Genomic DNA, 17,219 nt, shown 5'->3' with positions numbered 1-17,219 from the left:
AAACAAAAAACACCCCATGGCAGCAAGTTTCAGAGCCCAGGTCAACAGACTTGGGCTCACAGGGTTTGTATTACAGTGCTAAAAAATAACTGTATGTGCACATTCTGGCTCAGGCTGGAGCTTGGGCTCTAGCCTGAGCCAGAACGTCATAGCACGAGTCCCACGAACCCATGTCTGAAGAACTGGGCTCAGACTCGCTGCCTAGCTTTCCCCCCCACTCCTAGGGGATGGGGGGGGAGTGAGGGGGCGTTGTGTAGACATACCCTCAAGTAGCACGTCACTAAAGTCAGCCCAAGAAGAAAAATTGCACAAAAAATTCAAAGAGGGAGCCATATTAATCCCTGGTATAATTTCAATACTGATACATACTTCAGAGGAGTTACAGTAGCAATAAATCTGGTTCACTGACTAGCCGTTAATATTTTCTTTAATTTATTAGCTTTCCACACATACCTGTGTGTCAGCACTGCTCATAGAATGCTTCTCCTCCTCCTCCTTGTCATCTGCTTTAGCCTCCTGTTGACTCTCAATTGTTGCTTCTTCCAAGTTTCCCTTTGGCTGAGCCATATCCTCTGGAAGTTGACTTTCCCTCTCCTCCACTACCGGTCTTTCCTCTACAGGTTTTTTCTTGGCTTCATCTTTGGGCTCCACCAAGGTATATGATTTTTGTTTCTTAAGCCATGGGGGGATAAAGCGAGAGATTCCCTTGCCTTCAGATGGATCTTTTTCCTTCTTCTGACTACTTGGGCTGCTTTGGGTAGCTAGTGCTGGGGAAGAAGGAGAACTTTGTGCCTCTTCAGAGAGTGTCTTTTCCGACTTTTGATTTTCCTGACTCTCTGTTGCTTCCTCGTGTGTTTCCTTGGCTGCATCTGCCCCTAGCTGCTCAGATTCCTTCTTTACTTCAGTCTCTGGGCCAGCTTCAGTCGTCATGGTCACAGGTTATGCTAGAAATGCAACAATAAAATATTATTATGCATTGTTTCAACATTCTATTTTTTGGCTCTCAACACCATTAATAGGAATAATCTAAAAATTAAGGCACTATACATCAATTTTGTTGGGATTAAAGAGCTGTTTTAATCCATCCTATTTAAGATCTTCAACCAAAAATAAAAGTAACAACAAACCAAAATCTGCTGCCATATTGGACATCTGGAATTTTCAAAAATGCTTATGCTAAAGAGATACATTATGCTTCAATGCACCACAGCTTTCCTCTTGGAAAAGTGGTAGGAGTGCTCCATGGTTCCTAGAATTAACACTGAAATACACTTGCTACAATAGGGTGCTCTTAATGTTAAAAGACAGACTAAACACAAGAAGTGTTCAGTAAGTAACTTTCACTCTTTTTCTGCAGGCTTTTCAAAGCAGTCTAATGGGTCTCAAATTTCAGGAGGAGTTGGGCACCTACCTCTCCTGGGCTTGTTTGAAAATCCCAGCCATACACTGACATCGTGGCCTCATTTAAGTCAATGAAAGTTTTACAGTTGACTTCAAATCAGAAAAGGGTTTAATCCACAGTGTTTACAGCATTTTTATACATTTCCACCTTGATAAAAACAATGCTTAGGGGCAAATTATTCAAAGGAAGAGTTCTCTTCCCTCTTTTGTGCTTTTCGAGAGTACATTTCCAATCCCATCACTATTCACACCAGCATTCTAATGAACTTTAATGAAAATATTAAAGGCTATTTTAATTGGAACAGCTACATGGTCTCCTTGTTAAAAATAAAGATAAGTTGATTGTACTGAGAATGGAGGGCACATGTAGAATGCTAGCAATCAAGCCCATGTATTTGACAGCTGCATACTAATAGCTGTTAATGGACAGGCAATTTTTGTAAATGTTGATTTTTAGTCTAAAAATCAAATTTGTCTCATGATTTCAGCAGGATGGGAATAAAAAAAAACCCGATTCCCTAAAACAACTTGAACACAGGCACAGAGAAAGTGGAGTGCATCCATATTTAATGGTTCCTGAAACATTTATGGGCTATCAATATAAAAATGCCTTCAACAGACCTTGATTCAAGTCTGGTCTCTGAATCACAAGTTTACATAAAGCACCAGAACATGAAACTTTTAATCTCCATACATCTTTGCCCAACCCCTTCTTAAAAGCTTAGGATAAACTATTGGCATAGCTAGATGGCCTGAAAGTCAGCAGATTGCAATAGAATTCATTCCAACCACTGACACCAACAGGGCACCCCACTGAAAAATGCCTGCCATCAATCCCTCTTGTTTAAAAACAGTAGACTATTAGTTTAGGGCCCCTACTGATCTCCACAAATTCTAAATCATGCAAGGACAGAGGTAGTCTCTACATTAATTAATTTAGTGATTTTGAGTCAAACATGCCACCTTAAATTGCACTCAGAAACCAACTGGAAAAATTGGGGTATTCTATTCCTGGCAAGGAGCACCAGCAAGTGGGCTCCCAGTTTCTGCAGTAGCTAAAGTTTCCAAATGGACTTCATGTCTAACCACAAATGGAATTAATACAGTAAGCCAGACTGAGGTGACAAAGATACGGATAACAAATGAGAGCTGCATCCACCTAAGAGGTCATAAGCTTTCTTGTCAAATGGAGATGGTCACTGCTGATACTTGGACATCCAAAAGCAGCATATGGGGTCTTTATTTAACACAGTTAACATAACTCATTTTCACTGAGAGGCTTGACGGATAAATAGGGCACAGTTTAAAAATCACCTACTCATTATTACAGTTGTGCTGAGCAACCAGCCATGACCAGCAGCAAGAGAATGGAGGTCAGTCAAAGCATTGCATGTTTGGGGTTAGGACCCACCTCCACCACCAAAAGTAAAACCAAATAATCTTCCTGGAATAAGATACTGTAGTAAGTGAGAAGTTACAAGAATATTAATTGATAATATTGGAGTCCTACAGTCACATAAGGCAGAGATTTGATTTAAGCTCACATTTAAATACTCAAGTTTTATACTTGTTATTTTCCCTAAATTGTTATTTAAAAAAAAAAAAAAAAAAAAAAAATCAAAGAAAAGCACTTTTGTCATGCTTAATAGATTTCTAGTGGCACTGAATGCTGCTTTTATATAACTGCCTAATTTCAAGATTAAAGCAGAGTTTAATTTGTGATTGAAAATATGGACTGTCCAAATATTTCCCTAAAACTAGTTTCTAAATAAATCTATGGATTTCAGGAAATGCCTGGATTTAATGTAAATTATGCCAAATCTGAAATGCTAGCTATAAATTTGCCAGATTCTGAGAAGTCACTCCTCCCAGAAAACATTTAGGTACAAATGGGCAACAAATTCTATAAAAAATCTGGGAATTCACATCTCAATCAACCTAGAAGAGCTTTACGATTTAAATATCAAACCACTACTTCAGCAAATAGAAAAAGACCTGGAATGTTGGGGGAAGTATGCAATTTCTTGGTTGGGAAGAACAGCCACAGTCAAAATGAACATTTTGCCAAAGATACATCTTTCTTACTTCAAAATCTTTCTGTAATCATCCCAGATAAAACTCTGGCAGGAACACAGAGAATGTCATTAGAATTTATATGGAATAAGGAGGAGGGGGGGGGAAACCAACAGTGAGTGCAGATACATCGTATAAACCCTTTACACGGGGTGGACTAGCTGTTCCAAATATTCAATGGTACTTTCAAGTCAGCCAGCACGCAAAGCAGTAGTGAACATTGAGCTCTTTGATCCAGACCAACCCCGGTCTTTACTGAACATGAAAATGGTGGCAGTGAAAACATTGCTTGGCTACCAATTAAAATTAATTTAAAAAAAAAAAATCACTCTCCAGAAGTTATACACTTCCTTTTAGCAAAGGCTATTCTATGGGCTTGCGATATAACTGAAGATAAAAAATTCTTTCCCCTCACCCATGACACCCATTGCAAATAATCCCAATCTTAACCCAAATCATGAACCAGAGAGCTTTAAAGACCGGAAAAGCCATGAAATACATATGGTTATCCAGCTACTCAGTAAAGAAACTTTTCTAAATAATTTAGACATTAAAACTAACTAACTGACCCACTCTCCTGTGGTACCCGTACTATCAAGTTAGACACTGTTTCTCAACTTCCTAAAAAAATGGTTTTATACAGAAAACTAACTTTAATAGTTTCCTAATTGACCAGATGCCATTGCTTCTATCACCAATTGTTGAATATTTATTACCAAATAACCTTTTGGTAATCCTCCTAGGGCTTCCTAGCAGAAATGGTCACACAAAAGAAAATGAATTAATTTCTCATCTGCTAAGCTGCCTCTCACTGGAAAAAAAAAAAAAATCCTACTATAGAGGAATAGTTAAAAATAAATAAATAAATAAATAAATAAGGGAGGTTGTTATGGAAATACTAACACACCAATTACATACCCAGCATAAAATGGGCAGAAGAGAATTAAATACTTGAATAAATGGCAACCAAATATCTAATATTAGAAGTACATTCACTAGCAAAAAACAGCATACCTGTTCATTTTTTAATATTAACAATTGATAGACATGCCTGCTCTGTGATGTATGTATAATCAGAGATTTCACTCAATTTAATAAAAAAACTAGAAACAATGTAATCGTTATTGTAATTATGTTCACTCTGTAATATGGTAACACTCAAAGAGAGAGGTCTGATGATTACAATACTTATAATATCTCTAAACAAAAGTTCACTGTTGTAATGATTATTGTTTTGTTTGACATTTACATGGCAAGGATTTTTTAAAACTGTTTATATTTCCTAAAATTGACACACTAAGTTGCTACTAGTCAAATCACATTTCGCTATTTCTTTCTACTTTTACATGGCATTACCAAATTTCTCTTGCATGCACATATCCATCCCAACACTGCTACCAGAGCTAGAAATTATCTTTTCTGGGAAACAATCTACAAATATCTGCTTGCCAAAGAAAACTGATCTATTGGGCATTCTTTTGCAAGTATAGTATAGTCAAATTGTAAGTTTCAGTGTTAACCGTGGCAGTGCCAATTGAAACTGATTAGCTGGGAAACAGTAATCTAGCCTTATGAATAAAATTAAGTGAACTTCAAAGTGGCATCTTCTATTTGAGAGCACCTTTTCACATATTTATTGTTCCAACTACCACCCTAAAACAATATTTGTATATCTATATAAACTGCATCCTCCTCCCTATCATTATAAAGGGGTTTGTCTACACAAACATTTAGTTCACAGCAAACTGGGGTGCTAGCCTACTGGGGACTACCTGTCCAGGTGGACTTGGCTGACTGGGGACTCAAAGCTCATTAACAAACTATTCATGTGCATGAGCAAAGTCTAAGTGGGTCGCAGCAAATAACTCTGCGGGCCGCGTATTTGAGACCCCTGGTCTACACGGACAGCTAGTCTGCAGCAAGCTAGTGGGAAGTAGATTCATACCCCAGCTTGCCAAGAACTAAGTGTTGGTGTAGACGAACCAAAGCTTTTGGAGGCTATCATTGTCTTCTCTTCAGCCTGCTTTCAGTTTGGGGAGGACAGAACCAGTCCTTTTGGTCACTGGCAGCAGAGGAATGCCCCATCTTCCATGGTCCCTCTGATAAAGGTAACTTCCACAGCCAGGATAATCCAAATCAGATTTGTGTTAAATACAATTTGAAGAAAAAGTACTTATATTGGAGAAAATGTAAATTACACCAAAAAATGAACCCAAAATCTTGGATGTTAATTTCCATCTACTCTAGATGCTCCATTTGTCCCCAGGTGGCCTACACTTGATGAAAGGAAGTTTTCAGGTAAGCATGTGTTAAGGTCCACAGATCCATCGTAATGAGATTTTCATAGAAATACGACTCGAGGGTGGGACGCATGATCATCCTTTAAATAGGGACATCTAAAATGAGGTAGATTATATATAAATATCTCCTCCTTCTTCACTTAGGCTCTAAGGTCTGAAGGAGAAGACTTCTGCCAAAAGAAAGGAAATGGCATTGACTAAACTTGGATAACCAATATGCAGATCTTGAGTTAATGGCAGACTAGCAAACCTCAATACAGGACACATGATTACTCTGCTCTGAGATTGATTTTTAAGTGAAGGAGGAATATTTCTTCAGTTTACTTAAAGGAATGAATGCTATGACAGTACTTGTCTGAATTAAAAGTACATTAATGGGCCTTATTAACGAAAGTTCTAAACTTCAAATAAATTAATTTTGATTGGAGATAGTAGCCATTGGGAGGCCTACTCTAATGAACAGGAAATATAACAATGCCTTCTACGGGGGATCAATTTGAATATGCTGTAATGAGCAGAGTGAGGTTCCAAGGTTGTGATCTGTGATCTTGCAGGGTTGAAATAATGTTGATTCTTTAAGAAAAGATTTAATGTTGGATTTGTCCAAGAGCAGGAATCTTTGTACATGTCAAGAATATTATACCACAGAGACTTGGCCCTTTTGCTAGGGCACTCATACACTCACAATAAAGCCCTCCTGGGGAAACTCAAAGCTGTGTTTTACCGGTTTAACACGTTAAACAATGGACTTTCCACCAGCCAGTATAATACGTTCTATTCGTTGACTTCTCTTTTGGAGTCCATGAGAGTAATCAGGCCTGAGGATCATAGCTTCTTCAGACAGAAAGATGAACAGAATCACTAATCACGCTCTCATTCCTATCCTCTGTACAGTGAAAGGTGGGAAGACATACAGAAGGGACCTTCCCATCTTTGCAAGATGTCATTACCACATCACATCTGGGTCCTGGCACACACAGACTGCAGGACATTTTATTATTGTTTCCCGATGCAAATAGGTAGATCAACAGCCCACCAAGTTAACTTATGTTGAGTGAGATATTTTTGGTACAGGAAGCACGCTGCTAATCTGATTTCTGAGAAACAAGTTTTCATGTTCCTTTCCTTCTTGGTGGGAAGCGCACATAGAGCTATGAACTTTGCTCTGCCAGGACAGGAGTAGGGGTAGGCTTGAGCATGTTCTTCCTTGTTACTATGAAAACCCTATCAGACACCTTGGGTGTTGTGACCAGAACAGGGATGTTAGCTATGGAAGGAGTAGCACTGTGTGTGAGACCTCAATGAATCAGAGTTTCCAGCTAGTGGATACTGTGCTTTTTCTGAATTCAGTAAGGGAAGATTCCTTCACAATAAAAATCTGATTCTCTGCATTCACCAACTGAGGGATTAGAGAATACACAATTGGAGCTAGAGCTCTGCTAATGGATGATATAGGGGTGAGCTGTGGAGGGAATACTCAGGATTACTGGAGAGAGATCACATGAATAATAATCATTGAAAAATGCCTGTGTATGAGATCAGAATTCCCAACGGGTTCCAATAAAAAGTAGATGTTTGTTTCTGTGACATGTGTTTTTCATTATGGCCATCTTCCTCTTCTGTTAAGATTTTTCTGAGATGAAAACGTGTACCTGACAGCATTCATCTTCCGTCTAAGCCGATGATTGACTTCCCCCTAGCATCATGTGTCTGTGTTTGTACTGAATCCAAGGTGCTTCAGGAACTGTATCGCTGTGTTTTTGCTTCAGCTTTCTTTTTACATAGAATCCTGATCAGAAAAATTGTCTGGAAAGAGAGGTGATTTTCCTTCTTCACTAAAGCCAATATTATTGCAACCATGATCCTGGAGAAACACTCTGGAAGCATATGTAAGATCAAATGATAATGACTGAAGATGGATAAAGAAAAAGGCTGCCAGCCATTTGCAGAATGTAAAAATTGTCTGAGGATGGTAAAACGGGGTGCTCTGTAGATAAGTTCCTAAAAGAAGCTTGTTTACATATTTGAAATAGGGCCTGAACTGCTTTTCCTTGATTCACTGGGGGGTAGAAATAGGATAAAGAGCTTGCTCCCCTTGAGGATCTGTATCATCATATTTAAGCTTCACAAGCTAAGCAGCCATCTTAATGGACTGCAAATGGAAAGCAAGAGGAATTCCACATTAGAAAGTACTGTAAAGAATACATAATCTTTAAATACATTATAGAAAAATTAGTATCCGAAAAAGGAACATATGGTAATTGCCCCAATGGAAAGGTATTGAAGGACATGCAATTATAAACAAAGAAGACGCGAGATTGACTCAGTTGAGAGCTACAGGACTAAAGTTGGATAAAGTGAAAATTATTTTTCTAACTGGAGATAAATAAATTAGATAAGATATTTGTATCACTCGTATTTATGACCAGCTAACTCCAGATCCAAGTTCAGCTACTTAAAAAAATTCCCTTACTCACTACCATTTACGATATGTAAATTTCATACCAGGTTCAATTGTTCACAGAAGCACGAGTAACTATTACCCTCTGGCATTAATACCTTTAAGTCCAGAACACAGTAAAATCTAATATTCTGGTTACCTTAGTGCTGTTCATTCTGGTCACCATTGTATTGGTATATTGCAGAGAAAACAATTCTCATGGACTAGCCTGCCCACAGTAACCCTCAAGAATAGTTTATGAAAAGTAGTGACAGTGACAAGGGATCGCCTAGCAAGCCTGAGATCTGTTTGTTCACTAAACTTTTAAAACAGGAAACTGCCTTACATGAGGAATAGATAATTGCCTTATAGTACAGATCTCATGCCTTCATCTCTGCAACAAGAGAAGCCTACTTACATTAATGACAACCTGAAAGAAACAAGTCCTGACAAATTTAATTGAAGTTTCATTGGTACAAATATTCCTATATATTGTTCAAGAACTCAAAAAGAATTACTACTTTTACTTAAATTGTAAGCTTTTTAGGGTATGTGTCTTTTTGTTTTGTACATCACTGAGCACAATGGGGTCCTATTCCAGGACTGTGACTCCTAGACACTACAGTAATACAAATAACAGTAATAAAACATAACATAATAGCCAATTCTTGGAAATATGTATTTGAAAACATACGACTAAGAATGATCAAGAATCTGGAGTAGCTATTAGGAATTAAGATAACAGGAAAATAGTGACTTCTGTACTGGGTAAAATCAAGTTTTATTTTCCTAAAGCAAATAAGCCAAACAAAAGCAACCAAAGGTTTATTTCTAAACAAGCTGTGCAATGTATTAAAATTCTTTTGTCTACTGTACAATCATGAAATTTCAAATGGATAGCAGAATCAGTAATTTGTCTCCAGAGGCACAAGGTACATGAAGATAGATTTGTTTCATGCCTGCTCTTCAAAGACTAAGCATTTGTTAGGCAAGAGAATAAAAGAGGGCAAGTGACTTTAGGTTGTTTTTGTTTTGTTTTAAATTCTGTCAGTTTCCTGGTGAAGGATTCATTGAAACTCCCATTAGTTTACAAAATGCTATTCTGGTTCAATGGTTTAAATGAGAAATTGTGAACAGCACGAGATAATACTGCAGAGTGATCAATAAATAATTACTCTTACTTTGAAAGAGATTTTGTACACAGTTTTGCTTTTAAATATACATTTTTTTATATTTGATCACTGGCTAGAATCACAGTAATTGAAACATCATCATAGGCACTTGGAGTTTTAAGTGCTCATTTGTGAGCACCCTCAGTTTATCTTTTTATAGTGAAAAAAATAAAGCATTTTCTATTATTTCTTCTATCATTACCAAATTAAAAACAATTGATTTAGAAGCAGAAAACTGGCTTGTTTGCACTTTACCCTTCATTAGTGCAGACGATCTGTTAACAATAACATTTACTCCTGGGGGGAATTATGTGCTACTGCGTGTGTGCATAATTAGTGAACCCCACAGATTTCTAATCTTTTGCACAGAAAAAAAGCTGCTGCCGAAATGTTGCTGCAGTTCTGCCTTTTGCTCACCAGAGGATGCTGTGGTGATAGAACAAAGCTGCAGCTCACAGCCAGCAAGGGAAGAGAGAGAGAGCTGACTTCTTTGCAGAGGTTGTCAGGCCAGGCCAGGAGCTATGAAGAGACAGACAGTGTGGGGTGCTGTGGGGGTAGGCGGGTGTGTGTGTGTGTGTGTGTGTGTGTGTGTGTGTGTGTGTGTGTGTGTGTGTGTGTGTGTGTGTCAGACAGGGCCTCATAAGGGACAGTGGGGGAGGACAGACTGGGGAAGGGGCTGAATGGGAGTGGAGGCACAGGGCCACAGTGGGGAGGGAGGTGCAGAGACACATGGAGACAAGGGAGTGGCTGAGTGAGGGCACGGAGACACATAGGGACAGGGGCAGATGTGCCTGACTGAATGGGAGAGGCTGGAGTCAGCTAGGGTCTGCATGTGGGAAGCTCCTTAACAATTCCTTCTCCCCTTCCTCCCGCCCCCCAAAAAAACCCTGTTCCATACTTTTCCCACCTATACCCAACAACCCTCCAAGTTCACAGCCAGGCTCCTTCCAAGCAATTTAATTCCCTCTCTCTCAGCTCCTCCATTACCCCTGACTCCCCCAAGCCTTTGCACTGCTTCTGAGGGGTGTGGAAAACACGGTTCTGTATTGTAGTTTAAATAAATTATTACTCAAAGTTCTGTATTAATATGCCTAGTAAGGAATCTATTTGTCAAAAAACATTTCCTGAATCTTTTCTGTTGGCTGTATTGCTACAGACATACTTGTGACAGCTATTTTGAAATAAATGACCAAAAATAATTGGAACGGGTATGATTATATTGCATTATTTTGACAAAAAATATGCAGAATTTTAAAATATTTTAATTTTTTGTTGTGGAATTTTTTTTTTTTTTGGCGCAGAATTCCACCAGGAGTAACAGTTGTAGGTTTCACCACAGATCCATACCGAAAACTTTTATATTTTGACAGTCACAAAAGTAAAATCCTCCTTGGAAGAGTCAATCAGGAATACACACACTTTGTGAAAACATCTATTTTAATCACCAAGAAATACTTGGAGGGCCTGATGCTTCTCTCATACAGATTTCTCACGAGCATAACTCCACTGACTTGAGTAGAGTCACTGTTACACCAGTATAAAGAAGATCAGAATCAGGATGAGTACATTATCTAGAAAACTGTTGTGTCTATAGTTTTTGCTATTAAATCAAATTTACATTTTAAAAAAAATTTTATTTTACCACCTAACGCTAATGGAAAAAAGTTCTTCTACCGTATGATTTTGTGTAGCAGAGATCATTTCTGAAGAGGCATGCTAAAGAGTAATCCAAATATAAAAAGAGCCGGTTCAAAAATATTAAAGATGCCTATCAACTTATAGCATTCAGAATGTTTTGTTAGCAAACTAAGGGTACAGGAAATCCAAATTTGCTCTTCAGTTGTGAAAGATGACAAATCTGCTGTAGGAATTAGAGAGGCTTTTCAAGCCCCTGGGAAACAAATTACTAACACAATGGGTGTGGTTTCCGATTTCAGGATCCTTTAGATACAAGCCAAGAAAAAAAAAAAAAAAAAAGCCTGCAAATTAAGTTTATCCAGTACAATTAAAGTCAGCAGTCACTTTATTTATCTTAATTGTATCACTACCAGTTTACCCACTACTGGTTTGTTTCCCAGTAATAGCTCCAAAATTAAATCCAAGTTAGGCGTGATATTTAATTTTTGAAAAATTTAGCTCCCTGCACTTAAAAGAAATTGACTAAACTTGCACTGGTCCCAATCTTCATTTTAACAATTTGATAGACTCTTTAAAAATGAACAGACAAAATCAAGAGAGACTATATTTTAAAACTTTAGCATGATAGTTCAGTGAAATTTAAAAACAAAAATTTTAGTTAAGCCACCTACATCAAGTACTTCTCAGATTATATATCTATTCTATTTACATTAACAACTATTCAAATAGGTTTCAGAGTAGTAGCTGTGTTAGTCTGTATCCGCAAAAAGAATAGGAGTACTTGTGGCACCTTAGAGACTTTTATTAGAGCATAAGCTTTCGTGGGCTACAGCTGAAGTGAGCTGTAGCCCACAAAAGCTTATGCTGCAATAAATTTGTTAGTCTCTAAGGTGCCACAAGTACTCCTATTCAAACAGGGAAGCTAATTATGTATACCAATAAACCAAATATAAATATTTACATACTAAAGCTGGGAAAAAGCAGGCCAAACAGTGCTTATTACAACAATAGCATATAAATCGCAGTCAAGGTGCACAGACTAAATAGGAAGACTGCAGACTCAACTTTTGTTTGTTTGAAAAGCAGTCATATGACAACAGCCTGTCAGAGCCAATCAGCTTCCCATGCTATGACAATCCTACCAGATCTAGGGCCTGAACTGATCTCATGCTATCAAATCCTCTTTTCTGCAAGCTTAGAAACTACAGTATTGATGGGCACAAATACAGTGATTCACCACATGGAACCAAATCAACAAAATTTGGTTTCTTTTAAAGGTCTACATCTGTAGCAGAGTCTTCTGAGACAGCCTGGGTGACTGGACAACTCAAATTACATTATAGTACACTGATCCTTTCATTTTCCATACTGTCAAAATCTTATTTCCAAACACTTATAAACTGACTAGCCTATGGTTCTGTTTCTTGCCTCTTGATGCTAAGTTGTGAGTATACTTCGAAACATGTAAGCAGATCGAAATGTCATTGCCACTCCATAGGTTGGTCAGCAGATGGTGCTAGAATAGTGCTACAAATTAGCAATTCCACAGACCAAACTCATTACAGCAATGATTTCCCCAGCCAAAGTCAGACACTGAAACGGATCTTGCTGTTTATATTGTTACACACCATTTTGTTTTAAGCCAAATATTTTTTGAAAGATTTTTATATAAATAGAGCCAGACATGGACTGAAATACTTTACCATAATGCCTGAAAATATCCAGTCAACCAAGTGTACACTAAGTACTGTGAGGCCAGAAGGTACGGTCTCTATAAAAATAATAATAGAAACTGAACCATTATTCCAAAAACAAATATGATATGCAGGCTGGCAAATTTACCCAGACATAATGCTTTTGAGGAATGGTACTTCTAGGCATCAGTCCTTCCCAGATGGTGAAAGTCACTAGTTACAATTAGGGCTGTCAAGCAATTAAAAAAATTAATCGTGATTTAAAAAAATTGTGATTAAAATAATTAATTGCACTGTTAATAAGAGAATACCATTTAAATATTTTTGGATGTTTTCTATATTTCAAATATATCGATTTCAATTACCACACAGAATACAAAGTGTGCAGTGCCCACTTTTTCTTTTTTTAACTGTGGAAATATTTGTAATAAAGATATATATAGTATTTTTCAATTCCCCTAATACAAATAACATAGTGCAATCTCGATCATGAAAGTTGAACTTCCAAAATGTAGAATTATGTACAAAAAAAGAACTGCACTCAAAAGTAAAATAATGTAAAATTTTGGAGCCTGTAAGTCCACTCAGCCCTACATCTTAATCAGCCAATCGCTCAAACAAGTTTGTTTACATTTTCAGGAGATAATACTGCCTGCTTCTTGTTTACTATGTCACCTGAAAGTGACAACAGGTGATTGCATGGCACTGTTGTAGCCGGCGTCGCAAGATATTTAGGTGCCAGATGCGCTAAAGATTCATATCTCCCTTCATGCTTCAACTACTCTTCCAGAGGACATGTGTCCATGCCAATGGTTCTGCTCAATAACGATCCAAAGCAGCGTGAACCAATGCAAATTCATTTTCATCATCTGAGTCAGATTCCACCAGAAAAGGTTGATTATGTTTTTTGGTGGTTCAGTTCTGTAGTTTCCACATCAGAGTGTTGCTCTTTTAAGACTTCTGAAAGCATGCTCCACACCTCGTCCCTCTCAGATTTTGGAAGGCACTTCAGATTCTTAAACCTTGCATCAAGTGCTGTAGCTATCTTTAGAAATCTCACATTGGTACCTTCTTTGCGTTTTGTCAACTCTGCTGTGAAAATGTTCTTAAAATGAACAACATGTGCTGGGTCATCATCCGAGATTGCTATAACATGAAATATATGGCAGAATGCAGGTAAAACAGAGCAGGAGACGTACAATTCTCTCCCAAGGAGTTCAGTCACAAATTTAATTAACTCTATTTTTTTTTTTAAACTAAACATGCAGCCCCAGCATGGAAGCATGTCCATTGGAATGGTAGCTGAAGCATGAAGGGGCATACGAATGTTTAGCATTTCTGATACGTAAATACCTTGCCTGTTCTCACCTTCAGATGACGTTGTAAATAAGAAGCGGGCAGCATTATCTCCTGTAAATGTAAACAAACTTGTTTGTCTTAGCAATTGGCTGAACAAGTCAGACTGAGTGGACTTCTAGGCTTTAAAATTTTACATTGTTACATAACTGCACTCAAATAAAATAAACAAACAATCTACGTTTGTAATTTGCATTTCATGATAAAGAGATTGCACTACAGTTCTTGTATGAGATGAATTGAAAAATATTTCTTTATCATTTTTACAGTGCAAATATTTGTAATAAAAATATAAAGTGAGCACTGTACGCTTTGTATTCTGTGTTGTAATTGAAATAAATATATTTGAAAATGTAGAAAAACATCCAAAAATATTTAATACTTTTCAGTTGGTATTCTATTGTTTAAAAGTGTGATTAACAAAAAAAAGAATCGTGATTAATCAAGTGAGTTAACTGTGATTAATCGACAGCCCTAGTTACAATGTTTGTTATCTTTTGTTATTCTATTTACCTGCTTGATGCCCATCAAGTATCTGAGTGTCCTGAGGCACACAATATTTTTCCCCCCAGTCACAATAATCCACCTGCATTTCCAATAATATATTGTTTTAGTGCAAATAGGTATACAAACATTAATTCTGTAAAACTGAATTCCCTGCTTGTTTATAAAATTGGCATACACATTACATCACTCTCTATTTACACTTCCCAAAACACATGAGAGTCATCACTAATTTGATCTGTCAAGTCCCTATAGAAAAGCAGAGGACTGAACATCAGCTCCCGTAGCACAGAATGCTGTAGTAATCACGTTTAAATATCCATGTTGAAGATCAAGGTAGAGACAAAACACCTAAGAGCCCAGGCAGCAGTAAAAATCCTGTAGCATGCACAATTTTTTTTTTTTTTTTTTTAAATAAAACTGGAAAACGAATTGCTTCAATCAAAACAGGACGCTATCACAACAGTGCTAATACACTGAAAGTTATCTGTAAACCAACTGTAGAAAGCTACTTCAGAAAGCAGTGTTACCTCATTTTAAAGTCAAAACAATCTGCAAATATGAATATTGTCAGTATGACTTAAGACGCATTAAAAAACTAGATACTTGAACACACATTCTGTATTATTCAAATGTCCCTGAGCATTACTTGCACAGTTGTTGGTCATTTTGCAAATCAGAATCTTTTGTCTAGAAATTGACTCGGAGCCAATGCTGTCCAGATATTACTTAACAAAGCTTAGTTATACATTTATATTAAGAAGTGTTAATTTTCTCTTCTCAAATATACTCTATATAGTCTTTAAAGAGCTATTACCAAAAAACATTTAGGTACAGAAGAAGAATTTCAATAAATAAGTGAAGTTTCTTGAAACTTATATTCTTAAATGGTTTTTGTTTGCTGATGTCAGTATACTATAAAATACTGAATTTGAAATAAAATTAAAAAGCATCTAAAAGAAACTGATTTGTCTCAAAGCAACCTTATGATTAAAAAATATTAGAACCCATGCATTTTAAAAGAAACTATAAGTTCAGATTGAAAAACAAAAACAAACAAGGGTACCTTTAAAGTGTTACACATTACCAGGTGTCATGCTCTTCCAAATCCTGGCTCCTGATAAGAATATCCTTCTAGCGGAGATGAAATTTAATAGCCTGACAACAATGCCACCCATTCGAATTCCCTTGCCAGAGACAATGGGAATCTAGTTTGCGTTTTGTTTACAAGCTACAAATACCTGACATGTTAGTACAAAATCTCAAGTGCAGAACTTAAAGTCTATATAACAAAATACATACGTATGTAATTTTTATTTTGTACATCAAGCCAGTTCTGTTGTTCCCTGTCATTAAATAAATGAGTCCAGCTGATGAAAATCCAACAGTCTGTTTGAAAAGCTTAATGAACAAGAGTAACCCCACCCAAGCCCTGACATTGCTAGGGAAGGACATGCTCAGTGGAAAACCAGTCTGCAGTTCCAACTCGTTTCATTCCAGCAGCCAGAATATGCACATGGGTCAAACAACAACTCCGTTTTCCTATCTGTCCAACAAACCAAGAGATCAACAATTTGTGTGGGAAAATCCTTACAGAATCTTTTCAAAGAAGATATCTGCCCCAGTAGAAGATTGTTTGTTTGTTTTGGGGTGGATTTTTGGCTCTTCAAATTAAGCTTTCATAGCAGCCACAGACACAAACAAAAATAAGCTATAATGCAATCATCTATTCTGTCCTTTGAACAACTCCTCCCATGTACTTAAATAAATAAAATAAAATAAAAATAAAATAAAATAAACCACACACTTTGGCTCTGTTTATGCAACACTGCTAATGTTTTACATACAATCCAACTGGAACAGGGAAACATTTCACTTCTGATTCTGATTAAAGAAATCTAAACAAAACTCTGATCAGGTCTGTAATATATTTAACATGTCAGCTTGTTTTGTATGATTTTATACAGATTTCCTTCATTACTTCTACAGTTTGCAATAAGCAAGGGTTGGGTTTTTTTGGACTTTCACATTCCAAAGCTTCAATATAGTGACAGTTTATTACAAATTCAGTTAATTCTTGTTGAGTCTTTAGCTATCTATATAAAAAAAGTTAAAGCTAACTCTCTACCTCTTTTACATGCCACTGTCCTAAAAAAAAGTTAAGAGCACGGTTACTACCACACCTTTTGTAGCACAGACTGAAGAATAATGTATTTATAATTTAAACTGAGAAACAAGTACTATAAAGTTCACCTGATATCCCGACCAAGTATTACTTCATCATTTTTGTTTTGCTTGGCAGAATTAATTTTTTATAATTGACAAATAATATCAGTTTATTTTAAAGAACTTTTTCTATTTTATATATATATATATAGTGTGTGTGTGTGTGTGTGTGTGTACATACACACAGTTACTTTCAGTTGTGCAAAATTAAAAAACATTTTTATTGATTTAATTTTCACATTTGAGGGACATGATGGGGAAGGTCAGAAAAATGACAGGCTGAGATTAAAAAAGTTAAAGCTTTATAACAATTAAACACAAGTCGTCAATATGTCAAAATATACAAAGTATCTATCAAATCAAATTCTAGTAAGTTCTCAGGCAATTTCTCTCATACTTTATCTCTAAATTTCAA

General features: G+C 36.7%; 1 protein-coding gene across 14 annotated transcripts in view; it reads right to left on the bottom strand.

Moving 5' to 3' along the window:
• The window catches only part of EPB41L2 (erythrocyte membrane protein band 4.1 like 2), a 253,122-nt gene that overhangs the window by 144,245 nt on the left and 91,658 nt on the right, over positions 1–17,219 (bottom strand). For 12 of the 14 annotated variants that reach the window (XM_054021563.1, XM_054021553.1, XM_054021556.1 and 9 more), the window contains exon 2: positions 454–944. In XM_054021563.1, the coding sequence (XP_053877538.1) occupies positions 454–930 (477 nt within the window). In that variant the 5' untranslated portion in view covers positions 931–944. The other 2 variants (XM_054021551.1, XM_054021550.1) reach the window with 2 other exon arrangements.

The sequence above is a fragment of the Malaclemys terrapin genome, chromosome 3 (assembly GCF_027887155.1).
Source record: "Malaclemys terrapin pileata isolate rMalTer1 chromosome 3, rMalTer1.hap1, whole genome shotgun sequence".
Lineage (NCBI taxonomy): Eukaryota > Metazoa > Chordata > Testudines > Emydidae > Malaclemys > Malaclemys terrapin.
Note: the sequence above shows the minus strand (reverse complement) of the source record. Positions and strands in the feature narration are given on the sequence as shown.